The sequence below is a fragment of the Vidua macroura genome, chromosome 15 (genome assembly GCF_024509145.1).
Source record: "Vidua macroura isolate BioBank_ID:100142 chromosome 15, ASM2450914v1, whole genome shotgun sequence".
NCBI classification, from domain to species: domain Eukaryota; kingdom Metazoa; phylum Chordata; class Aves; order Passeriformes; family Viduidae; genus Vidua; species Vidua macroura.
In genome coordinates this window covers 14,944,948-14,970,922 of record NC_071585.1, presented here as the reverse complement: position 1 = coordinate 14,970,922, position 25,975 = coordinate 14,944,948, and the positions used below count along the sequence as shown (strand labels likewise).

General features: G+C 41.5%; 1 protein-coding gene across 4 annotated transcripts in view; it reads left to right on the top strand.

Annotated features, from left to right (window-relative positions):
• Positions 1-25,975, top strand: part of EBF1 (EBF transcription factor 1) — a 266,020-nt gene that overhangs the window by 190,459 nt on the left and 49,586 nt on the right. For 3 of the 4 annotated variants that reach the window (XM_053991340.1, XM_053991337.1, XM_053991339.1), the window contains exons 9-10: positions 9,262-9,392; positions 17,001-17,127. In XM_053991340.1, the coding sequence (XP_053847315.1) occupies positions 9,262-9,392; positions 17,001-17,127 (258 nt within the window). Of the gene's footprint in view, positions 1-9,258; positions 9,393-17,000; positions 17,128-25,975 lie in introns of all 4 variants that reach the window. The other variant, XM_053991338.1, reaches the window with a different exon arrangement.

The following is a 25,975-nucleotide window of genomic DNA, read 5'->3' as shown; positions in this document are numbered from 1 at the left end:
TTTGACAAACTTTCAGGCCTGATTTATAGTACACATTTTGGGCTTCCATTCGCAAGGTTGCCTCCATCCTCACCCAGAAATTGCATCAGTACAACTATTTTTAAACTTCAGTGCACTTAAACAAATGCAGTCTCCTTTCTGGACATGGCTATTGTTTTTAAAATAGTCATAGTGACTTAGCTGGGCTCCATAACTTCATAAGGGAAACTAATTCTGGAATGCCATTGAAATTGCAATGGGAAAGGCAGACACGATTTTTCCCCCCTGTTTTATTAACAAAATTTTGGAGCCCATACTCAGATACAACAATCCCATCCATGTGTCACACCTCAGTCCCCCACATGGTGTTTATTGCCTTTGGCTTTCACACACTCTTAGTGTTCCTCTGCAAGTGACACCATGGGGTGGAGGAAGGGCTGAAGGAATAGAGGTGCAATAATCTGCGGGCTCATGGTAAAGCATTTATCTTTCTTGGGGGTAAAAATATATTTGTGCATCCTGGGGGAGCAGAGCAGTCACTGCTTTGGTGTTGAGGTCTGTGCAAACCCATCCCCAGTTGTGAAGCTGGAGGTGCTGCCAAGATTTGAAAGGCCCTGTGCAATATTCTCGGATGTCTGGTTTTCCTCCTGACCCAGTCTGTGCATCCCTGAGCACCTGAGCTGCTCAAGAGCACAGGGAGTGCTGAAGCTGAGGGGCTGGAACTAGTTTAGCAATGTTTGGCCAAAGCCACCTGCAGCAGTTTCTTCATGGCCGACTCAAAATAAAAACCTTGCAATTCAGAGGCAAAAATAATGAATGAAAAAATTAGAGCTTAAAGCCAGCCCAAAGTCTCCTGTGAATAAAAAAATCAGAGTAGCACATCAAAAAAAAAAAAAGACAATAAAGTTGTTAGAGTTCTTGAAATAGATATACTTAGAGAGAGTGCAGATATATTTCTCAAGAAGAGTAATACATGTATTGTTCATATATAAAAAAATATATATTAATGTTTAGGTTGAACCTATATATTTAATTGAACATAATTTTAAGTGGGTTTTCTTCACATTTTTCTTTGGGAATTTATTATTTGCCAAACAAACATGACAGACCTTTCTTTGGAGGTCAAGTTTTACTGACTTGCAGGGAGATAGAAAGGACTCTGACTGTTTTATTAATTTTTGGAAAGCAGGAGGTAGCTCCTATAGTAAAACAAAGAAATAACTCAAATAAGCAAAGAAACTCCCAGAACTTCCTCTGTGATGTGAAAGGGTTTAAGAGAATGAATGAAAATACATTTCTTGCAATCATACAGAGATAACTAAATTATTATTTTATGGAAATGTTGTAAGTAAAATACAGTGCGGATTTTTTTTGTAACAGGTCTCTCATTATTCTGGATTGCCTCCTTTTTCCATGCAGTCATTTTTCAGGCACTGATCAACAACTGAGAGCTTTGGAAATCATTAAGGAAAGAGAAACACAGAGGACTCCATGAAATGTAACTTTGCTAGCTGAGGCATCAGCAAGGATAAAAGAGAAACACTGGCTTAAGTATTGATTGTAGGTGGGATATTATCCCAGGTAATTTACATTTTCATTTCCCATTAATGGGAACCGTGCATCCAAAATGTTCAGCAGAAAATCACAGCCAAGACCTTTAATTTCACTACTGGCAAACAGAAACAAATGCAACCTTCCTTCCCTTCCCTTCCCCCAACCTGGAGGGATTGCACGGCGCGTGTATTTTTGGTTCAGTGATTTCACCCAGTGCAGATGTCATGAAGGACCGGGAGGAGGTTGCCATTTTTGGCAGGGTTGCTGTAATCTTTAAGGCTTGCATATGCTAAAACCCCCAAAATATCGAGGAGCTGGGAAGGGGGGAGCAGGGCATCACATCCTCGTGCCTGTGTCGCACAAAGCTGCAGGAGTTATCTGCTCCAGGGGGAAACCTCTGCTGCCCTGCTTCCTGCACAGCAGCTGCTCATTGTCAGCAGAGAATGGGACGCAGAGCCGGCTCGAGACGCAAAAGGAAGGGAGGAAGATCATCACTTCACCCAGATAAGCAGCAAACACATTGTTTAGCTTAAGATTAAGTGAAGATTTAATGCTCCAATAAAATACATGAAAGCTTTGCCACATTCCCTTTCCCCGAAGTGTCCTTTGGGCTGGTCCTGAGGACTTTTCCCCATCCAGGCTGATTTCGTAAACTTCAGTTACTTTCAGCTGCCTGTACTGGATGCCAGCCCCAGCAATGCCCCACAAACCAGGCTGGAATGGCACCACTGCCTGGGCAGACAGAATTTTTAAGGTTCACCCTTTCAGCATGCTCAGAGAGTGAGCAGCCTGACAATTCCCACTTCTCATGAATGAGGATATTATTTAGGGGAAAATAAAACCACCCAAAACCCAAACAATCCCCCTCCCCACTCAACAGAACAGCCCAGCTCAACCCCTCAAAAATATTTGGTCTATTCTTTTAAATTGGAAAAAAGTCCCAGAATTAGTGCTGAGTCCTGAGGCCAAGGTGTTGGCACTGCTGTGTTGGTTGTGCTGCTGCTGGTCCTTGTGTGAGGTTGGATGAGCCCTGCCCTGCACAGGGGGCTCCACACATGTCCCAAAGCTGTTGTGAGATGGGAGCCCCAGTTCTGTATCCACTGCCCAGCTCTTGGGAGCTTTTCACAGGGCCCAACTGTCTTAAAAAATCGAGTTTCTTATCCTGCAACTTCTTCAGCAGGGTTTTCAAGCACTTACTTGAGTGGTTTGTTGAATCACAATTTCCATAAGTTATGGTTTTGAGTGCTTAAAACTGATTTGTGTTGATATTCTGAAAAGTCAGTAGTTTGGTGAAAGCATTTAACGGGTTGCAGGATCAGACCCATAAACTGTGGGTTAATCTGTGGCTCATTTATTTATTTAGCCTGGAATTAGGTTTTACCCAAGGAAAAAAAAGGAAAATTAAATTAAATTCCAGATATTTTCAGTACTTCCTCTAACATGAGACATAAATTCCCTGTTCCTCTTAATTCCCAGTTTTAACTGCATTTATGCAACTCTCCTTGCGTGTCACAATACTCTTAAAGAGAAGAAAAATAAAAGCATGTGTCCTATCATTTAAACTCCTGTTGTGATGCAGCAACTGTTGTCAGAGCCTCATCTATGGAATAATAGAGGATGAAACCACACTTCATGATAAAAACTGCAGGCAAGGTCATTCTTACAGTCACCAGCACAAACTGGATATTAATCACAGAGCAAATACATTTCAGAAGCTAAATAGGAGCAGTCCCAGAGCCCTGCTGATAGCTGTGCATCCCACTAATTCACCTCAGTGAACATTTACCTCTAAGCTCAATTAACCCTTATTCCAAGGCCACCCATAAACTTTGTGGTAAATATGTTTTTTTCCCTCCGGCCTCTGTTTTCTATCAGTGGAACAGATCATTTCTGTTGGAGGATAAAAAGCTATCTCTGTTTAGAAATGCAGGTCCCTAATTAAGACTATGAAACGTCCAGTGTGTGTGTGTTTGTGAGGGGCTGGAGTTGGTAGATTATTGATTCTGTAAATTCAGATGCTCCTGAGGGTGTCTGTTATTTCTGCTGTCATCAGGTGCTGTTTGAGGCAGGTAGAAATGCTCAGAAGGCAGGTGGGTGGTGGAGTGGGGGAGAGGAATTTCCTCCTGCAATTGCCCGCACACAAAGTTAGTTGTTAAATGTGTACAAGAAGCTAAGAGGAGATGTTGCTGTTGTTTAGTTGTTGCTATTCTTATTATTATTACTATTATTATTATTATTGCTATTGTTATTAGTACTGTTATTATCCTCCCTGCCAAGCATTGTTCAGAGGCAAATTGGAAATGTGGTAATTAGGCCCTGACTGGTAGTGTAGTACTTGTGTCCTGAGCCAAAGTTCAACGCCCTGAAATGAAATTTAAACCAATTAATCTGTTAGATTTTTATCGCTTGTCCGTGTTTTCTCAGCAATTCCCTCAGCACGTGGCCTTTGATCAACTCTCATACAAAAGCTAAAATGTGTGCCTGCTGCTAGCAAGATGGGGCTGACATTAACATGGCACTCATAAAACAATCAGAGCAGTGAAGCCCTCAAACAGACAGGGCAGAGTAATATTTAATAAAAGCGCACACATAATCTTCAGAATTAGCATTTTGTGCCTTGCAGTACCTTTGGGAGAAGAGCTTTTATTTGTGGAGTGATCATTATTATAACAAAGAAGAGCTACCTAATAATTTCCACTTTAACTCTGCAATATGCCACGAGCGTTTCTGAACCATTATGCTAAACTGTGGCGGGGTAATCATTTTATTGTCACAGTTTGAGGGAAGAAAAATCCCTGTATATCAGTAGCTGGGAAGTGTGGGAACACAGGAACACACCAGCACATGCAGCACACAACAAAAAAACTTTTCCTTTTTTAGCTTCCCGTGTGCTGGAGTGGGTACCTGCCATCCTTTGTATGGGAGGATAAGATTTTAACAATGTGTACTTTGAGAAAAATGAAGATTTCATAAGAACGTTGTTTTCCTTGGAGCAATTAAGGTTTTTGCTCATAAATCCTTAACATTTATTGATAGAGCCCTTAGCTTTGAAGCCAGTGGCAGGAGTTACTGACAGAACAAGAGGACACAGTCTCAAGCTACGTCAGGGAAGGTATGGGTTGGATATTAGGAAAAAAATTCACTGAAAGAATAATAAAGTACTGGAATTGTCTTCCCAGGGAGGTGGTAGAATCACCATCTCTGGATGTGTTTTAAAAAAGACTGGACATGGCACTTGGTGCTATAGTCTAGTTGAGGTGTTAGGGCATAGGTTGGACTTAGAGGTCTCTTCCAACCTCATTATTCTGTGATTCTGTGAGTCCCAATGGCCTCAATAAGTTTGGGATTGCAGAGCCTGCCTCTGCCACCTCTATCTGTGAGCCTGGCCCGCGGGAGCAGCACGGAGGGACGTGTCACAGGTGGGCTCTGACTTGCCCTGGTATTGTGCAAAGAAGGAGAGCAGCTCACTGAGGCTCACAGCCCTTTCAGCAGGTGGAGGACGTGGCCACATCACCTTCAGCAAGGAGCTGCAGGGTCTTGCTGCAGCTGGAGGGGGATGTTTGGTATCCTGGCTGATAGCTGGGCCACCAAACTCTTTGGTTATTGTAGTTGGCTTCCAGCTGTTCATTCAGTAATAACAAGAGAAAAGTTCATATGTGTAGGAATGAGCAATTTTTTTTTTTAATTATAATTCTTCCCTGGACTTAAAGTCTGTTCATGTTATCAACCATGTACACTTCACTGCCTTGATTAGGATTGGTGTAAAGTCCTTCACTGTATTTTGTTATTAGTGAAACTTCAGGCTTTGACTAAAAACACTTTTTCTACAGAAAAAGGTAAATTTTATGTAACCTTTTTTCCTATTTGTTTTAAAAACACGGTTTCAGAAATGATGCTTTGGGGTTACAGAAGTGAAGAATGAGAAGTGATAATATTTTGAAACAAAACATTTTGTTTTTCTTGGAGGCACTGAAAAGTGTTATAGTTACTTCCAGGTAGAGATTCTGGAACTTGGCATTCTGGGGAAAAAAAAAAAAAAAAAAGTTCTATATTTTGGTTTGTCTTCTGACCAAAACAAAATGTAGAAAAATCAAGGCCTCCAGTGAAAAGATTATTCTGCCTAGCTCTGTTTTCCTAGGGTTGCACAGAAGTAAACACCTTCCAGACAGTGCTTTGAAAGTTGCCAAGTGATTAAGAGCAGAAGTATGAAGAGCTGAGGGCCTGAGCTGGCCAGACATTTGTACCAGGGGCATAAATAGAGCTGAGGTCACTGCCTTGCCCCCTCCCAGTGTTACCTGTGGTGATGCTGCAAACAGGACCCAGTTCCATCCTCCTTGGTGCTCCAAGCAAAGGGCCTGGGAAGGGCAAAGTTTTAGACAGAGCAGTGTCCTGAATGACACTGGTTATTGCACATGTGTCATTGTATAAACATGGTTTGTGCCCTCAAAAACAGGTAGCAGTCTGGATGCCTCCCTCAGCACGTCTTCCTTGGGATGCAGCCCTTCAGGGCCACTTCCCTGGCTGGGCAGCACCTCCTGCAGCCCTTCCAACCTTTACAGACACTTGCACTTTAAAATAAGAGAGGCTGTGTGGGGAAAGTTGGGGAGTCCCTCTGGTTTTTGTGACATGGGAAAAATAATCCCTGAAATCTTTTGGAATGCACAGTGCTCTCACTTCAGCTCAGGCTGGGCCTGAAAAGGGCACCATCCTGCCCTGGTGATTAAACCACCAAGTCCTGACTTTTTATCCTCAGAGGAGATGTCCTGGGCTATTGCCAGCAGGTTTGATGAGGCACTGATTCAGCACAATTTCTACATATTTCAATAAAATGCCATGTGCTGTTGGTCACGGTGGCTTTGCAGGTGAGAGTGTCCCAGTGAAGAACTCACAGCCCCAGCTCAGCACAGAGCCCTGAGTGTCTGCCTCAGTCCCCCTGGCTCCCATGGATGGGACTTGGCACGTGTTTGATATGAAGCAAAGACATTTATAAAATATTAGAATCAAATTCATGAGGCAGCACAGACAGGGCAGCAACCTGAACCTCTGAGTGCAACGTAGGGAGCACAAAGAACATCTGAACATAAACAGCAAGAACTTTTTTGTGGGGTCCTGTAACTGCACAAGAGTATCTTGCATTCATTTTAAAGATTACTTGAATCTATAATTTTCAATTGTGGAGTCATTTATGTTGGAAAAAAACTCTAAGATTGAGTCCAACTCTAAACCCAGCGCTGCCAAGCCCACCACTAAACCATGTCCCCAAGTGCCACATCTACATGGCTTTTAAATACCTCCAGGGAGGGTGAATTCCCTGGGCAGCCTCTTCCAGTGCTTGACAACCCTTTCAGCAAAGCCTGCATATGTTTTCTGTTAATGGCTTATGGTCTCAAATAGTTTTTATTCACTGGTATTTAGGCAAAAAAAAAAAATGTTACTTGTTGTCTTTAAGAAAAGTAGCTTATTCTCTGACACATGGGAAACTGATTATCTCTGGGTTTTATTGTGGGGGATATGTGTCCACAATCAACTGGGAATACTGGAAAGGGTGTAATTTGGAAGTGATTTTAATTTTTATTTATGAAAAAGTTTGATTCTGTGAAAGGGCATTTTGAAAAGCTGCTTTCACTGTAGATCTGTTGCTGTGAGCTTGGCTGAAGGGAAAGCATTTGCTTTTGGCCATCTCAGTGGTTTTTATGCACAGTTTTATGCAAGTAATTTGAATCCAAATTAAACACATTGAAGTTACTTCTGTGTGCGCGCTACGTTTTCATGACGGTAATGTCAGGATGTTTCTTTTGTTAGCTCATGTAAAAGTTAATGGCTGTACTCTGCCAAGTTTGGAGTAGGGTAATGATTTTTTTCTGCCTGTTTGTGTTTTTCCCTGGAGCTGGCATCCCCATCAGCTTAAGTAGTGGAAAAGTTTGTTCCTGACACTTGCAACCTTTTGTAGGTAGGGCTGGGGTCTGTTTGCTCCCCATCTGTGCCTGCCACCACCAGTGGTGTGAGGCTGGGGCAGTGCTCACAGGAACACTGCTCAGGGTGACTCAACTGCTCCCTTTCCAGCTCCCTCCTGCTTCCCAGCTCCCCACCCACCCACCCTGCCCAGGGGCTGGCGGGAAGGAGCTTCCCAGCACCCACACTGGCTCTTGCAATCAGCTCCAACCAACCAGAACTTCACTGAGGAATCATAAAGATGCATGGGGTCTCTTTAGCACTCTATGTCTGGAGCATTTTGAATTAGGCTTCTGTGAATGAATTAATTTCTTGTCTTTACAATTAGAAGAATTTAGGACAGGGGCTGTGCCTCATCAAGTAGCTCACTACACTGCCACACTGAGTAACTCATGAGGGCAAGGGTTTTATCCTGGGTGGTGCTAACACAGAGTGGCTTTAATTTCCCCATCTTCTTAGTAAGTCCTTACCTGAGGAAGTGCCTGAGTGCTCTTCCCTGAGTACATCATCAAATAATCAAAGTTACAAATCAAATTAATAGCTCAATCAGCCTTTCCATCGAGAAGCAATTCACAGCCAAATGCCACAAACCCTAAAACTGGGCAGTGGCAGCCGTTCCTGAGTTTGCAGTGCAGCCTCTTCCCTCTGGCTTCACATCTGCAGGAAAGAATCATTCATTCCAACACTGAGGTTGGCTGGTGGAGTTATGCTGCTCCTTGAACCTGTTTTCCATGAGTAATGAAATTGTTGAGGTACCTGCTTTACTTAAAGTGCTATCTAATGTTACCAAGGCCGTATTCTCACCTCATGCAAGAAAAAGTTGGCAGCATCTTGGGTGAAGTTGCTTCTTTCCCTCAACCTGTGTGACCACCCTTGAGACTCCACAGTAGAGAGTTACCCAGGGCTTTCTGCCTATTTTTACAGTAATGTTATTTCTGTTGCTTCTGCACTGTTAATTCCAAGGTGTCCTTGTGCTGCAGAGGAGGAGAATCAATATGTGAATGTTTATATTGCCCCAGCCCACCAATATTTGAGTTGCTTCTGCTTACAAAGTCTTAAACCAGAAGCTCTTAGTCCAAGATTTGAGCAGCACTTGAGTTTTCAACATCCTCTCAGAGGCTTTGAGTAGATACAATGCCAAGAAAGTGGCTCTGAGACTCCATGGATATGGAAAAATGTGTTGCACACACATCTTGTTTATCCTGTAGATGCAATTTTTTTTTTTTTTGTAGTAGCCAAACCATTAATCAGGGCAGGATGGTTTAATACTGAACAACCTGGATCTGACTGCAGAACAGTTAGAGAAATGCTGAGGGTTACACCCTTTTTTATTTTGCCAATATTTTCCATAATATTTATGGGAGTTTCCTTGGTGAGTTTGGGTTCTGATGGATAATAAAGCAAGCTTACTGGAGATTGTTTTATTAACTTAGGTCTTGTGCATTTCATATACAATTAAAAAAAGGGATGTGTCCTGATTTCCAATTGGTCTCTGCCCATCATGCTGTGATTTTTTTGTTAATGTAGGATTAAATTTTTTTTCAATGCAGATAATAAAACCAAACAGAAGTTAATTAAGGAAGAAAATGCTTCCAAAGATAAAGTTTGAGGTCATGCATATGTACTATAAAGAACATGATTGCTGAAATCTTTGTGTTAGTAAGGGGGGGGGGGGAAATGAAAGCTCCTTTTATTTTATTTTTCTCACGTCTTCTATCATTAAAATCCAGTTCTAACAGCAGAATACTTCTCTTTTTCATGTGTGTTGAAAAGCAGCTACACCATGTATCAAAGCCATCAGTCCAAGTGAAGGATGGACTACAGGAGGTGCCACTGTCATCATCATAGGAGACAATTTCTTTGATGGGTTACAGGTCATATTCGGCACCATGCTGGTTTGGAGTGAGGTAGGTGTTGTCTCATAGCTAATGTCTCACAGCTTTGTCTCCTTGTAGCCAGCCTGTCCTTTCTCTGGGCCACATGCTAATTCAGCAACAAATGTCGACACACAAATCCTTGCCTCGCTCGGTTTTATGAAAATAATTATTCAAATTTACCTGTGGCAGGAGCCCGTTATAGCCAGGGGAATTTGCATCTTCTGGTGCTGGCCGAGAGTTTAGCTCAGTGGGTTTTATTCCGAGGAAAGGGGAGGATAAAGGCCTGTGTGAATAATTCTGTGTTTAGCACTACAGTAGCTAAGGGCCCACAGGAAACAAACGTTTAGGTGATCCTGCTTTCCAGGGAAGCTGGCTGCTGGTAGCTGCAGCTCAATGAGGTGGAGATTGCAGAATTCAGCACCCCTGAACAGCATATCCCTAAAGCCTGGATACTTGGTGTAAATGTTATTTTCATAGCAGCAAACAAATGCACCACATTGTATCCACGGTGGAATCTTATACGTAGCAGGGGCCCCTGTAGTTTCACAGGAACCCTTTCCTTGTTTCTTATCCATTTTTTTTGGTCTTGTCACTCCTCCCAGTTCCTTAAATCCTGTCTTTTCCAGCACATAACTAATCGAGGAGCCTACATTCCCCAAAAAGCGGTGGAAAGTTAAAACCCAGGCAGCATCACCCCAATGGCCATGGCCAGGGTTGTAGAAGCCATGGCAGAGCTCCCCCACTGGCACAGGGAGACAGCTCCAAGGACAGGTTTATATTTTGAACTTAGGGCTTTCAAAAAGCATTTTTGAGGTTTAGTAAGAAATAGTAATTTTCATTATTGTAATACTGAAACAAACTCCAGCCTCCCTGAAATATCTCTGCAACACTTCCCAATGGCGAGAGGATCTTCTGATGCTTTACCTTCCATCCTGTAAATCTTAAATCAACACCATAGCTTAATTTATATCCAGCACATTCCCCCTACTGATTCCATTGCACATATGGCAGCGTTTTTTCCATGTGAAGAGTATTCTCTAATGTCCTTCACTATTCTCTCTCTCTCTCTCTCTCTCTCTCATCTTTCCACTTGAGGACAAGTGTGGATGAAAGGGCATTCCAGAAAAGGAGAGATAGTAAATGAGCCCTATTCTGAAGCCCTTATGTGATCATGAAAGTGCCCCCTGGGCCCAGTGTAAGCATTTTGTGTGTTAGTATTGAAGCCATTACGGCTGCAGACGTTTCACAGGGAAAGGTGAAGGGGCTGGGAGGAAACTGCTCCGATTCTGGTGCTGCAGAATTGGATCTTTCATTATAAATCTTGATTCTATTTATTAGTGGAAGCCATTAATTGTCAATTTCTAATCTCAGGAGATTGAGTGCTGGTCAAAACATTGTTGCTGATGGTTGCAAGGCCTTGTCATGGAATTAATAATGTTAGAGGGGGTCCGGACCAAAGCCAGTCTGTTGTCTGGGAATGCTGCAATGGGCTGCAGCTCTTTTCATAACCTATGAGAGCAGTCAAAAATCATATAGGAGAAAAGAACATTCTTTCTAAAACAAGCAGACAAACATGGTAAATGAGTGCGGAAATGCATGAGCTGAGTGATCCCTAAATAATAGTGATTTATAAATAATTCAGATTACACATACAAGCCACCTATGAAGTACAAAATAAGTTCTTTCATTTATCTTCCCATTTCTAAAAATGTCTAAGGAATTTTCAGTGCCCAAGAAGAATATTTTTGTTTTACTTTAATAGAGTATAAAATGGAACTGTCAAACCTCTGAATCTGAGTCCATTACAAAACTGGAGCAGGCTCATCCTGAGTTGCCAGGAAGGCCCAATTATGAGCAAACTTGGCCAGGTTATTTTGTCACTGAATTCTGGTCAAATTTTAAAGTTCATCCTGTTGTTTCAGGGATCCAAAAAAACCCATAATTTTAACTGGGCTTCAGAAAATCCCTAACAAAACCAGATAGACAGAGACTAAAGAAAAAAGAAAGAGTCTTGCAGAGCATTTTCATGTAGATTTTTCCAGCTTCAGTTTCAGTGATAATTGCAGGTGGTTTGGAGGATGAAGTCTAATATTGAAATTAAGCATCATTTTGCTACAGACTTTGCATGGGACCTTGGGCATGTATAATCTACTTAAAGTTCAATTCCCTTTCTCTAAAACAGTAATAAGATTAGTCACCTTCTTTGGAGAGGTGCTGTGAAGGTAATTATCGTAAAGGTCCTATATTACTCAGACTTTATTATAGCAAAATCCATATAAATACCTGAGCTGCATGGATATTTAAAATATAACTCCTACCCTAATTCAGAAGTAAAGTTAAGAGTCAAGAAAACCCAAACAATTTCCTTTTAAGAGTGAATTTGTTGCTGTCAAGCAGCATGTTATAAATAATTTGAAATGTAAATAATATATTTTTAATTTATTTTACATGTATTCAAGTTTTGTAATTGAAATATTTATATGCTTGAAATGGAGTTGACTGTGTTAAAAAAGGAGGTTTAAAATGGTTTCTGAAACACATATTTATTATTTAAACATATATTTTAGCTGTAAACACTCTAACATAATTGCCACCTTTCTCAGCCAGGGAGAACTAAATAAAAACTTAATTTGTCACATTAATTTTGAGCAGAAATGCAGATACCCTAAGCCACTAGGTTCAATTAATCCTTACCTCCCATATTACTTTAGAAAAATGACTTTGAAAGCCCCTGGTATTTTTAGAATACAGCAGAATGGGCCGTCTAATGCCTTTTTTTTTTTTTCCAGGGGACTTTCGTAACCGGCAAACAAACAGCGCTGGTCTATCGTGTGCACATGCTGGGTGTGCTCAGAGCCTCCCAGCAAACATTCCGTGTGCCAGACAGGCCCTGCTGCCTGTCTGTGCAGTGCACACACACACAGAGCTGGAATCGGGGGCTTTCCCCCGGGCTCTGGGTCCCTGCGTGGTCACAAATACCCCAAATCGGCGCTGCTGATAAGAACATTTGCTTGTTCCTCTCTCCTGTTGGGGTGCTCAGACTCTGAGAGTCGACTTGCAGGGCAAATACATGATTGTGAAGACAAAATTAGTTTCTTATAAATATTCCACAATATTTGCTTAAAATGAACTATTTCTTCAAACATTTTCCTGCCAAGAACATTCCTTCAGCTGTACAGAGTCAGCTGGAAACAACTTATTTTTCTTTTATATTAAGAAAAGATGAAGCACTGAAACATCTTTTTTTTTTTTTCCTTACCTTTGTACAGCACAAAAACAGAGGATGATTTTTTGGTTTGGTGGCTTTTTTGTGGTTTTTTTTTTTTTTTTTTTTTTTTTTTTTTACTGCTGCTGAATCAAATTCAGTTTGTTATTTTGCTTTTTATGTTTGTTATTGATTTTGGAAGTCTCTGGCTTTGAGTGCTTATTTTGGAGCTCTGACTCATTTTTAAAAAATGACTAGGCACCCTCTTTTTGCAAACCAAGGCATATTAAGGAGCATCTGCATGCCCAGAATTGAGGCATGCAAAGTCATTGGTTGTTTTTTAAAATATAGGTACCCTAAGGGTTCTGTTCTCACTGAAAGCTGTCATTACCTTCAGTTGGTGGGATTTTTCTTCATTCCTGTTCTAATGGTCCTCTTCACACAGAGTCAAAGTCAAATTTATGACTGATTGTCACCATTTCCCTAACCACAAACCAGAGCTCAAGCATGCAAAAATAAACTAGTGACTCAGATTAATGACATCTCCTTATAAAATGTCACTTTTAAAAAAAGAAAGTAACCTGGCACTCTGAAGAGTGTGAAACGATGCTGTATCACACAAGAATGCCTAGAATATATTAGCAAACCACAGAAAGAGGCTTGTTGTACACACTCAGTCCAAATGTGTTTTGGATTTTGAAGGCCAGGCACCACCCACCATTCAAAAGATCCCTAACTCAGGTTTTAGTGCAACCCGCTGCATGTCCCAGCTGACATGTAAGAATTTATACCAAACAGCAAATGCAGTTGCTAAGTATCAGGCCAAATCCCTTGGGCAAAAGGTCCAGTTACTAATTTTATGTTCAGCTCCATTTCTCAATTTGCTAAATGCTGGAATGGAGGAGGAAGATGGATTTGAGAATTTTGTCTGCTGGGTTCATGTCCAAATCACAGATTAATGCCTTGCTCAAGATTTACATTTAAAAAATAAATCCAGAAAGGGGCATAACTCATATTTAGGGATTCTTGGTTCTTGCCATGTTGTTCTTTTGGTGTCTGTTCATCCCCCAAGAGTTCCCAGCTGAGGTGAGGATGCACAGCTGGCCCTGCTGGGTCACACAGGGAGCTCATCTACCTCAGAGTCTTGTCTTTGTCACTGGGCAAGGACAGATGCTTAAAAACAACAGGGTGAGCATGCCATGATGCTTCCCCAAAACTCTTTACCAGTCTCCAGCTCTTTGGGGCTCAGAGGCATCCAGAAGTGGTGCCTTTACTTTTAATATCTCTGGATGGTAATAGCTCACCTCTTCCAGATGCTTTCCATGTAAATATGAGGCAGATTGTGCCCTGAAGAAGGAACAGGCTATGTCAGTGTGAAAGGAGAAAAGGTGGAGTAGGTTCCCAACATCAGGCCCCAGGCTGACAGTGTAGACAGGAAAGTATCCCATAATCCTGGAGTTATGGAAGGCAGGGGCAGATCTGCTTTTGCTGTGCATGGGCTTGGGCTGCCCAGACATGTACAGCACCAACTGGGTCACTTGGATTGCAAACCAGAGTCAGGACAAGTTGGAGAGCTGCTCCCAGTCCACAGCAGATCCTGGCAGTGCTGTGAAACCAGAATTTGGCATTCAAGGTGGGAGGTTTTGATGTGCAAGGGAATGTTTTTTGTCCCTTAAAGCCAATCTCCTGCTATGACAGCAATCTCAGGAACTCCTGGTGTGTAACCAAGCTGCCCAGTTCCCTCTGTGTGCAGGAGACCTGAAGGCTGACCCAGAACAAAGGCCCAGCACCGAATCCCTGCCAGTGGTCAATGACAGATGTGATGGAGAAAAAGCAAAAGAGGCACATGTATTCTCCTGGTATACCTCCCAAGCTTTAGTTGTAGGGAAAAGAGGAATAAAATACATCCTGAGTGTCCTAAACCATAGACTTCAGACATAATGTTCACCCTTTGGGAATGTGTGGGCGACATTATTGTATATTTGTGGTTTTAAACACAGTTAAACTTATTTACTTCAGAGCACAAAGGAAAACCAAACTGTTTGTGGAGAACAAACCAGGAAACTTGCTTAACTCTCCCCAGCTCTCTGTAACAATGGACCATAAATAGGTCAGACATTTCTTGGGAACCAGGGAAGATGAGTATTGGAAAATGCCACAAATTATGTTTAAAGAACATTAAAGTGGTGACAGACCAGTAAATGCTGGGAAATTCAAAGATACAACCAGAAGCTGCCTGTATAGCTCATGCCAGAATGGGGGTGAGGGATGCAAGGCTCATGCTGATGTAGTAAGATGAGCTTGTTAACCTTTACTACTAAAATATTTGGCTGTTTTTACAAATATTTTTTCCCAAAAATGCCATAAACTTTTTCTCATCTTGCCAGTTCACCCAGTTAACCAGAACCACTTGAGGATGGGATTTATCTCAGTTATATTTGGCTGCTTACAGTTGAGCAAATAGTCTAAGCTTGTCCTGTTGGTTCAGTGGGGAAGGGTCGAAGCTTCCAGGGAGTGGCTCATCCCAACGTGAGAGGTGTCTGAAGCACTAAAAATCAATTGCTGCTTGGCACTGCCTTCTGCCTCTGCTGGCTTTTTAGGGCATGGAGAGAATTGGCCTGGACTTTTAGGCTTCGGTCAGCTCGACTGTAAGACAACACAGTTTAAGTAAAAGCATTCCTTGGAAGTTTGGTGTTTGGTTTTGGGTTTTGTTTTAATTTTTAGGTTTTTTCCCAAATTGATAGAGTGAGCAATTTAGGAAAAAAGGCAGGTTTCTTTTAAAAGTAAGTGAGTTTCTAAACCACATGATTCCAAAGCAGAGCCTGAAAACACACTTTTGGAGCTCCCAAACAAGAAGACATCAACCCTTACATGATAATTTCTAAAATGACATGTGGCTTCGGACTTCTGTGGATCTGAATAACTTTTGGAGAATTTGATGCTGGTAGCTTTGGGTTTCACATTCAACTTGATTTAATATTAATTTTCTTATTTTAAATATGGAGAGCTCCCTACTGTGTGTGCCATTTCCCTCTGTAGCACAGATGGCTCTCAGACAGATATTACTCTCCTTCTGTGCTCTTTTTTAGTCCTGTGCCCTAAACAAAGAACTGGATCAAAGTCTGGATTTTTTTTTTTTTTTGGTGGGGCCTTACTACAATGCTGAAACATTTGGTTCTTAGTAAAAATAAGAACAAAATAAGCTTTTTATTTAAAAAAATCTATTGAAATTTATTCCTTAATCCAGGACATGATTCGACCAAGAGCATAGAGCAGTTGACTGCATGGGGTGCTCACACTTTGCTCATAACCTGTCAAGCCAGGTTATGGTCTTGGTTTTATTTGCCTCTCTAGAGGTGCATTAATGTGCCACAGGCAGAGAAGGATTATCCATGTGCCAGAGCTGTATCTTGGTTGTTGGACACAATCATGTCATCTTTTGTCTGGACTTCTTTTTACTGTTTTTTTATGAGGGACCAGAATCAGTGAGAAGAGGACATTTTGGTGATGGGGAAGACAATGCTGTAGTTTCTGAGAGCAGCAGAGATTTGAGTTAATCTTGCTCTGAATTAGTGAACTCCTAGATAGCTCTGCTACTCATTTCAGGGACCACATTTTAAATCCAGTCCAGAATCCTGAAAAAGCAAAAATGGTTTCGAGCCTGGAAAGAGCAGCACTGACCCGCCCCAACCTTTGTGCCAAGAGGATCAGAATCCCCTGCCCCAATAAAAAGAAAGTCAGGTTTATCTACTTATTTCTGTGTAAATCTGCACCTGAAGAAGCCCTCTGAGATGTGTGTCAGTCGTTGCAGTGAAACACACTGGAAGTGATGGCTAGATGCTTTTCTTTGGTACATTGTTTTTGAATGCTCTCATAATTTTGAAGGAAAGATCCAGCGTCCTTTAGAAGCCAAGACTGCATTTCTACAGGCATCAGTTACACCTCCACAAAATGAACAGAAAATTAAAACAGCAGCACAAGGTGTTCTTCTAGTGTACAGATGTCAGCTGGGGGCTGGAGTTTTTAAAACCTTGGACTTGTGCTGTGCCATGTTCACACGTGTAATCGTGTGTCATTTATGAATCTGATTTGTTGGACACTGTCATGACCCCAGAATTCATCTCAGCAATCGTGGGTGTCCTGCTGCTGTAGGCTGGAGTTATTGCATTAAACCAGGGCTGGTGCTTGTGCTGGGAAGCAAGTGCCTGCCATGTATGAAAACAGGAATAATGCTGTTACAAGAAAGCTTGTAAATATTGTGGTCACTGGCTTTTGTGTGGGTTACATCAAGATTGTATTCAAACACTGACAGGTTAATTACATGTTTGAAAGCTTATTTACTGTGGTCTGAGAGGAAAGTGTTATTAAAGAGGTGTTCAGCATCTAACAGTGCTTGTTTTCTCTTTCTTCTCCCTTCCCAATGTTTTCTCTAGCTGATTACTCCACATGCCATCCGTGTACAGACGCCTCCCCGACATATCCCAGGGGTTGTAGAAGTCACATTGTCCTACAAGTCTAAGCAGTTTTGCAAGGGAACGCCTGGAAGATTCATTTACACAGGTATGGACGCTTTAAATGTAAGGGGGAAAAATAGGGCAGGCAATGTATCACCCTTGCTAGGGCTTCTGCTTTCGTCATTAAAAGCTGTGCTGCATCTTATTGTTTTGGCTGAGGATGTCACTGAAGGCACCAGTTTGAGGTTGGAGAACTGGGGGACTGTAGGGATGAATCTGAAAGCACACCAGTGTGGGATTTTTGTTGGCTTGTTTGTCCTCACAATGGGACATCTCTTCACCCAGGAGGGGAGAGGAAGGAGGGAAACAGATACTCCAGTACTTAAACAAACAGAGGAAGAGTGCAAGCACAAGGAGCCAGACACACAAACCTGCCTTGAGAAGGATCCTGCTAAACATCTCCACCTCATGCTGTCCAGCAGGTGCTACAAGGATTCAAAGCCTGTTTGCCAGCCCATCTCACCATAACTCACTTGTCTCTGGCTTCCAGGGAGCTCAAGTAGCTCTCAGCCCAGTCAGTGCTGCAGACACAGCAACTTGCAGTGTGCTTTGGGGTGGTCTCCCACACTGGAGACCACTAAGTTGAGTGATTTGGCCTCAAAAAACCCAAAACTCTCTGGAACATTGCAGGTGATGTCAGTGTTAAACCACTCTCAGTAGTTATAAGAATGGCCTGGGAAATAAATCAAATAGCAGCCTAACTTTTTAAAAGGATGTGTGTCATTGATTCATCTAAAGGTGTGTGCTACAGGAATTAACAGCTTTGCTCGGGTTTTGATGTGCTTTTAATGCACTTGTTGTTCATATCTACACACAGGACAATGCTGAAACTGTTTGCCTGAACTGTGGTTCAGCACAACCCAGTACAATTCATTTCCTCATCCTCAATTGCCCCTGGAACTTTAGGATATTTCATCAGTACTTGTGACTAAGGCATTCTGAGTTCCACTGGGCTCATACATTGCTCCAGCTCTCAGTTTACACACAGGGACTTGAGGTAGAGGAGAGAAGAGCAGGAAACTCTCATTTGAATTTTGTTAACACAAAGCAAGGTGAACAAAGGTGCCTTATAATTCTTTCTTGTCTTTTTCAAGTTCCCTCTCCCCCAGATGAGATTATGCACTGGGTTTCTTTAAACTGGCTCTCATAATGCTCACATATTGCCCTGCTGGCTGAGCAGCAGGCACTTGTGGAAGCTGTATGTGTTTATTTGTGAGCGTTATGATTTCAGCAAAGTGTGGGAAATCCATATATTGGACAATAACACACCATATCAAAAAAATGAATTAGAGTTTTGAATGCGTTGGAACAAAAGGAAAAGCAAAGGTCAAATTGATGCCTCGTGCAAATTGATGGTGTGAACCATGACAGGAGGGTGTTGCCCAGAGCTTTGGACTGTTTGAGGTGAATCCTTTCCCTCCTCTCTGTCTTGCAGGAAGTTGTGTTGTCCTGCCTGTTGTCACCCCACTGGGGTGGCTGCCCCTGGGGCTGGTGAAATGGCACATGTGGATATGGAAGGGAAAAAAAGGGGGAAACCTGCTCCCCTTAACTTTGCAAAGCAATTTTTGATGATTTCTTTAAATGTAAAAATGGCCTGAACCCATTTTGGGGTTGCTTTTCAGATCATCATTAATTAGCTTTCCAGTAAGAAGGAGGGCAGCCGTTTAGCTGTCTGCCCAGAAGCAGATGGCTGAATGTGGAAATAAAGTGTCCCAGTAGGGAGAGTGTTTCCATATATGCATTTTCTGGTTGGTGTTTAAAACACTGTATTTTTCATCCAGTAAATGGGAGTTATGAAATACTGAACAAAAATGATAAAATCAAAGGTGGTCCAGTCCATGGGCAATTCTCTCCTGCAGTTACTTACAGAGATACAATAGATAGAGAAAAGGTGTTTTGACTGAAATCCTACCTCACACAATTTGCATTTTCCTTTTAGAACCAGCCTGAACTTAAATGTAGCTTTTTAAAAAGGACTAAATGAAACTAAAATAAAAACAATTAATGCATCCTGACCTTCAGAAGTGCCTTCCAGCCCTTTAAACAAAATGCAGGTTCAGTACATGCCTGCCGATTAGTTTTAGTTAATTGAAAATTATAGGATTGACCCAAGAGGAAAATTTTGTTTGCACTCCAATCACTTTTACAAATTAAAGAAAATTACCACAATTTTGTTTAGCTAAGGTTTCACACTGAGTTCACGAAATTAGCTCAGCCATCCCAACAAAGTCAGCACTTTGTTAGTGAGCACTAGAAAAAAACTAATAGTCTATGGTGTGTACAAACGAAGCATAGAAAAAGCTATGATGCTTTAGAGAACTAGGCCAAGTGGTTTTAATTAGGATTATTGGTTCATTGTAAGTTTTGAAGAACAATCAAACTAGCAGATTAGCTGTTTCTTTTAAAGCTAGAATTTCTTGCCATTCATTTTTCCCATGAGAACTTGTTTTAACTCCCACATAGCACTATTTTTTTTTCTTCTTCTTCTTTTTTTTTTTTTTTTTTTTTTTTTTAACAAGGCCTGCAGGAAATGGACCAATTGGAAGTTGGGATACAGTAACATTCCCCCAGCATCACTGCAGCCGATGGGAGTTTTTCACAATGTTCTTCAGTGAACTCAGTGTTCTGGAACATATTACAAAACCACAGAGGCCAAATGTTTTCTCAGAGGAGTTTGGCCTCTGTTTTTGGCCGAAAACATTTCAGCATCACTTGCTGCTTATTTACCCTGCTATTAAGAACAAGAAAAGGGGAGAGCAGAAAAAGCAAGGGGGGGAGAAGCAAAAGAGAGTGTGTGTGAGAGAGAGAACAAGACCTGGGGTTTGTGGGCGGTGCAGGAGTTGATCAAGCGTAGTTTCCTTTCTGGTGAGAATGTCCCTGCTCGTTAATGGTCCCATTTTGTGGTCAGGTCTCATTTAGAAGAAATTATTTTTAATCAGTGTTCAACAAAATATCCCCTCAAGCCACCTGGCTGTAAACTGTTTTTTTCTTACTGTTAAGTAGTTAAGTTCTCAGAAGAAAATACCCAGTGACCCATTAATTTTAGCCTTTTTTTCCTCTTTAACTGCAAATAACTTAGTAACATGATCTCTAAGTAGTCCATGTGCCATCTAGGAATCAAGGTCACATATATACAGAGAAATCCTGGCTTTTGGGAGTATTTCTGAAAGAAATAAACCAGTGTCAACCCTGTGCTTACAAGAAAACATAAGTTTTTTATTTTCCGTCTGCAGAGCGAGCCATTAGCATGCACTTAGAGAGCAATTATTTCTTAGATTTTAAGCTTTGACATTCCTGAGAGAATGTTATTAGAAATACAGAAGTCTGAACAGTCCTTGAATGTGTGTTCACTTTGGAATAATATTAAAAATCCATATTACACATAGAAATACCCAGACATGCTGTGGCACTGCTCATCTCTAAGTCTCTTCTGGCACTGGAGAGCACTGAATGAATTCAGCTTTGTGTCACAACTTGGGAGTCAAATGTGTGTCACTACCATGACTTGAAAAACTGAAATAAAGGAAGAGATTAGAGGTACAAATCCATAGGAAGGTGTCTCAGGGCATATATGGTGGACTTAAACAAGAAATGAGAGTTGGCACAAATTTGTGATACCCAGACAGGTCTTTGAGATTTTGTTTGGGCTTGTTTTTATTTAAAAAATGGATACACATGAATTTCACATATGACTTTTACAGTGGCACTAAGCTGCAAGATTTGAGTGGAGCTGCATGACTGTAAGTGAGATGAGAATTTATCTCACTGCATATTGGAAAGGACATATGGAGGACCCATAAAAATGCATTATGCTGTGTCTTCTACCACCTGCTCAGTTTAAGATTTTGTGCTTTTTTTTTTTCCCAAAACAGAGCAAAGGACTTCATGGGGGCCAGAAGTACAGAGCTGTGTCGCTGAGGTTGTGTGCAACAGGGGTTAATTCAGATTCTTGGAGCAGTACCCCAAATTCCTTTTGGAATTAGGTTGCATGCTTGGATACAGGTTGGAATTTAGGGACCATTTTAATTTGCATTAGGCTTGCAGGGAGGCTGTGGGCTGAACCCTTTGTGTGCTGGCAGGGCACCAATTCCCCCACGGGCCATTTGGGGTTTGCTGTGGGCTCTGGGGTGGGATGTGTCTCTAGAAGTGCTGCTAATGGGAATGGCTGGATGGGGGATGAGTGTAGGCACACAGGGCTGGGAATAACGCCCATGCTGAGCTCTGGTCCTGCAGGATAACTGTGACAAAGGCTGAGCAGGACAGAGTGGACACTGCCAGGAGTGACCAGTGTTTGTGTTAGGCCACTGTGTGTGGAGAGATGTGGAAATCCTGGTGCTGTGAAGGTCAGGATATTCACAGAATTTCTGGGAAACTGCGTCTGTCTCTGAAATGTCACAGGGCTTCTCAGGGAGCTTTCCACTCCCCTATTTCCTACAAAGAAGAAATGGTCTCGTGGAAAATTCTTCCAAAAACATTTGAGTCTGTGTACAAAGAGGAAGGGCCTTGCAGATCACAAATTATTTGGGTAGCATTTCCAAAAGTCTCTGTTTTAGGTGATTTAATTTTTAGATTTTTAATTTAAGATGGTTGTATTTACAGAACCACAAGAATAATTGTCTTCTGAGAATCGTTCTCTTTTCATTTTTTTGAAGTCAAATACCTTCGAGAGTAAGAGAACAAAAACTACCTGTAACCATCTAAAACTTGAGCCCGTGGTCCTGGAAGCAGAGGTTGAGTCACGTACAGAGATCTGGTCAGAATTGGAACTATTTAAAAGCTGATCTTGAGTCCCTTAAGTTTCCAACACAGTGAATTTCAGTGATTTCCTTTGCTAGGAAAATTTTCTCTTTTCAAAGAAGCACCAATAACTAAATTCAAAAAGTACATAATCAATGAAACAATCAGTTTTCAGAATGGAGAGTTCTGGAGTTTGTAGACTAATGAAAAGAACATTAACAAAAAGAAAAAAAAAAAAAGGAAGGAAAAAGAAGTGGTGATAAGAGACAGACTGGCTGTCAAGAAGTTCCTGTAGCCCCACTGGAGCTTTTCTTGATCCTTGCAGACTGGAGTTTGACCCTTACACCAGCTAACCTTGGCCATAGCTGTGTGGCTGTTGGTTCCTGGGAAATGTTAAAACCTAGTGGCAGTTATTCTCAAAATCAGTAATCCACAACCTCATTAGTTTTACAATGCCTCATTCATGTGTGTTTATTATTAAATCATGAGCACTTAAATAACTGATTAGTATAAATCAGGGGAGAAGGCCACCATCAACAGAACAATAAAAATAAAAGAAAAGATCCAGCACGTCTGATGCTGTCTCAGGTTTTATCCTGACGTGTTTATAAAATTCTTCAGTCTCAAAGATATGAGGGTCATTAAGCTGAAATGAAATACAGAGCACATCACTTCTCCAGAAGAGTGACCAGCTATGAGATCTGGTAGCTAGCAAATGAATGCCATTTGTTTTTAACAGCAATTTTTATCTGCCTTTCACTAGTAAATATTAATAGTGGTGGCAGAATAAAAAGTATCAGATGTCCTGAAATTAAATAGTCAGAAAGTGCTGCAGAAGAACAGAAAAAAAATTCTTTCAATGCAAAGAAATATAAAAAGTTTAAAGTAAGGGCTGTCTGTTCTGAAGAGCAGGAGAGCCCTGTGCTGCAGGTTACCCTGTGCTTTGGGTGCTCCATAGAAAATCTGTTCCTGATCTCAGAGAGGCTCTATGGAGGAGAGACAGTAAATCCTTTCTCTAGAGCACAATCAAGGAAGGATGAATGAAAACAAACCTTTGTAAATGTAAACTTTTACTGGGGAATTTAAGTAATTCCTCTGGAAACAAGCAAAAACCAAATCCTTCTAACAACTATTTAAAAAATATCCTAATGCAGATTTCATTGGGTTCCCCCTTTATCTCACTGTGCCAAGTGTTCCTTCCCAAGTGGGCCTTGCCACGGGGACTCCAGAGGAGCTTGTCACAGTCCCTGAAGGACTCGTGGCACCACTGCTGGGGCCAGGACCCTGCAGGGAAAAAAGGGTGGGGTTGGTGCAGACTCTCCCTCCAAGTCCCCCCATCAGTGATGTGATCTGGGTGTTACCTGCCCTTGAGGAGAAGAGCTGCTCTCAGGAAATCTCTGTTTGAGTTTAAGCTTGAGCCTGGCCCTTTGTATGTTCCAGTCCATTAACTGAGTCAGTCACCTGCCCTGCCTGGAAACTTCGAGGGGAAAAAAAAAAGGCTGCAATTGCTTTGGAACAAGATTTTCTAGCTGAAATAATCCCAGTGTTTATTATTTTGGTGGTGGTTTGGGGTGTTCATGTTGTTACCAAAATATTTGTTTTGAAGCTTGTAAGGACATGCCCAGGGGAGTGAAGTGTGGAGAGTTATCAGGGTGGAATATTAGCAATATTAGACTGGTTGGTTTGGTTTGCAGAAAGTCAGGAAAGGAAGATGGGAGGAATCCTATGTGATTGCAGAGAGGGGCTGGTGGAGTTAAACTGAAAGATCCCTGTTCTATGCTAATAGCAACAGAACCCTCATATCTTTGGTATTTCTTAAACACTGGTAGCACCATAACACACTGCAAAACACAATCACTGAAAGTGTGCAGTGTACCTGTAGCACAGCTTCAAAATGAAAGCAATTACAGCAACCGTCAGAATAAAGCTGGCTGTGAAGGAAACATATTATTTTGCATATTTTATGTATACACTTTCTAAGAAATATGACCTTTATTTTCTAGTTAGAGGGAAGTGCAATCAGACTCTACGCAGCAAAGGGTAGCTGGATCATTAAAAAGAATATTTTCTCTGATATTAGAAGTCTAAATGGGCACTAGTCCTTATTCACAGCCTTGGCTGTTTCTGTCTGCCCTGAGTTAATAAGTGATAAGGCCAAAAGAGAAATAAATCACTGAAGTCCCTGTCCAAAGAAAACATATTGACTACAGCCAAGCAAATAACAGCCCATAACCAATGGTCCCATTCATCATTCATGTAATAGGGATATAAAGTATTTTCTACCTATGAAACCATGGAGTAGGAAAAAGCCTGATAAGCCCCCAGTCTAAACTATGTGATTTGATTATTAGAGGACATGAACTGTTTGTCACATACCTTTAATCTTTAAGATGTGTTGCCATTTCTAAACTATAAATTTGTGGTAAAGGATTAGAAAGCTATTAACAATAAAGGTATAAAATAGACTTCATAAGGATTCCTGCAATTGTCATGCAACCCCGTAGACCCTTGGAACCCTAACCCATTGAATATGATATAACATTGTTATCTGACCTTCAGAGCCAATAAACCATTTTTTTTTTTGCTTTTCAAATTCCAGACTTCATAATAAATTAACCTTCTGGATTCACAAAATAAGCCTTGTAAATTCTTTTCTTTACCCCCTCCCCAAAACCTTTAAATTTTCATACCCTTGCTTCAAAACTCTTATTCCAGACTGAAATTATTAATCTTTTTTTATTATCCTTTTAGCTCATGTCACTTGATGAGATATTATTCCCTCTTCTTAAAAAAAAAAAAAAAAAAGACCAATAAACCAGGGAGCTGAGATGAATTTCTAAAAAGTCTGCATTGTACTTTGTTTCTACAGGGGGCTTCACTGCCTTTAATGTGTGGGTATCCAGATTAGACAAACACCACAGAAATGGGCAGTTTAGAGTGGCAGCAGAGTTTGAACTGATCATCTTAAAGTATTTTGATGTTGTGCCCTAAGAAGAGGGACAAGGCACTGTCTCTTTGCTGGTCCAGAAAGCTGAATCCTCGACTACTTGTTGCCACTGACATGATTAATAGACTGGGAATTCTGGCTTCCTCATAGGAATGCATGTACTTAACTCATCCTTCCTGCTCTTCTCGTGGGGTGCAGCGTGTTTTGGTTTCTGCTGGAATGGTGGGCAGGATTTGCTGTGGTTGAAGAGTGGCCAAGCCATGGCCAGGCTCTCAGAGGTGCCCACGCTGGCTCTGGAGAGGGTGTCAGGACCTGAATTTAGTGCACAGCTGCCTGAGGCACATTCTCACACAGCACTGCCTGCCAAATAGTCTCCTTAAGATATGCTTAATCCTTTGAGGTGCTTGTTAGTGAGGGCTCATTTTGCTGAGGCATTTTGTTTCACAAGTGCCCAGCTCTGGGATGTGCAGCATAGTTCCCTGGAGGCAGAACTTGGGCAGCCTCCTTCCTTCTGCTTGTACCAGCATCCCTACACAGCCAGTAGTGCTTATCTAGCCTGGTTAGAACTTCTGACAGCAGACTAGAGAGAAGATGTGCCTCAATATAGCCCATGTCTACAGATTCAGGCTTTTTTTTGTTAATATATAGATAAAAGGAAAATCTTGTACTTGTAGCCTTTCATCTCAGTGGATGCAAGAGCAATTTTTTGCATGGAGTGTGAAGTTCTTTGTACTTTTCTGCTATCTTGCAAGAACTCACACAGACTCTTCTGCTTAGTTAAGAAGATATCAAGTGCATAAGTGATGTGGTCTGCCCTGGTGACTGGATAGAGATGTTGGAAACAGTTTAATCACACTATGACAAAACTCAAGCCTGGCAGCTTCTCAGGCTACGTCAAAACTCTGCAGAGTTGCCTCCTGGCACAGGTTACAGTGTCCATCCTTACTTTATTAAAAGTTATTTTGAGCACTTTTGTATGGAACTTTGCAGTGCAGACAGGCCCTGTAGGCTGCAGAGCTGCTGCGTTGGTGACACCACAGAAACCAACTCAGAAAGGAGGTGTAGCCACGGTGTTTTAAATTATATGAGACATGTGGCAGTGGGCCACATTTATTTCATGATAATGGCTGGCTAATGTCTTAGAGAAGTAGAATTTCCTTGAAGATTCAATCTGCACAAAAGTTTCACCAATCTCAACGAGCTTCCCCAG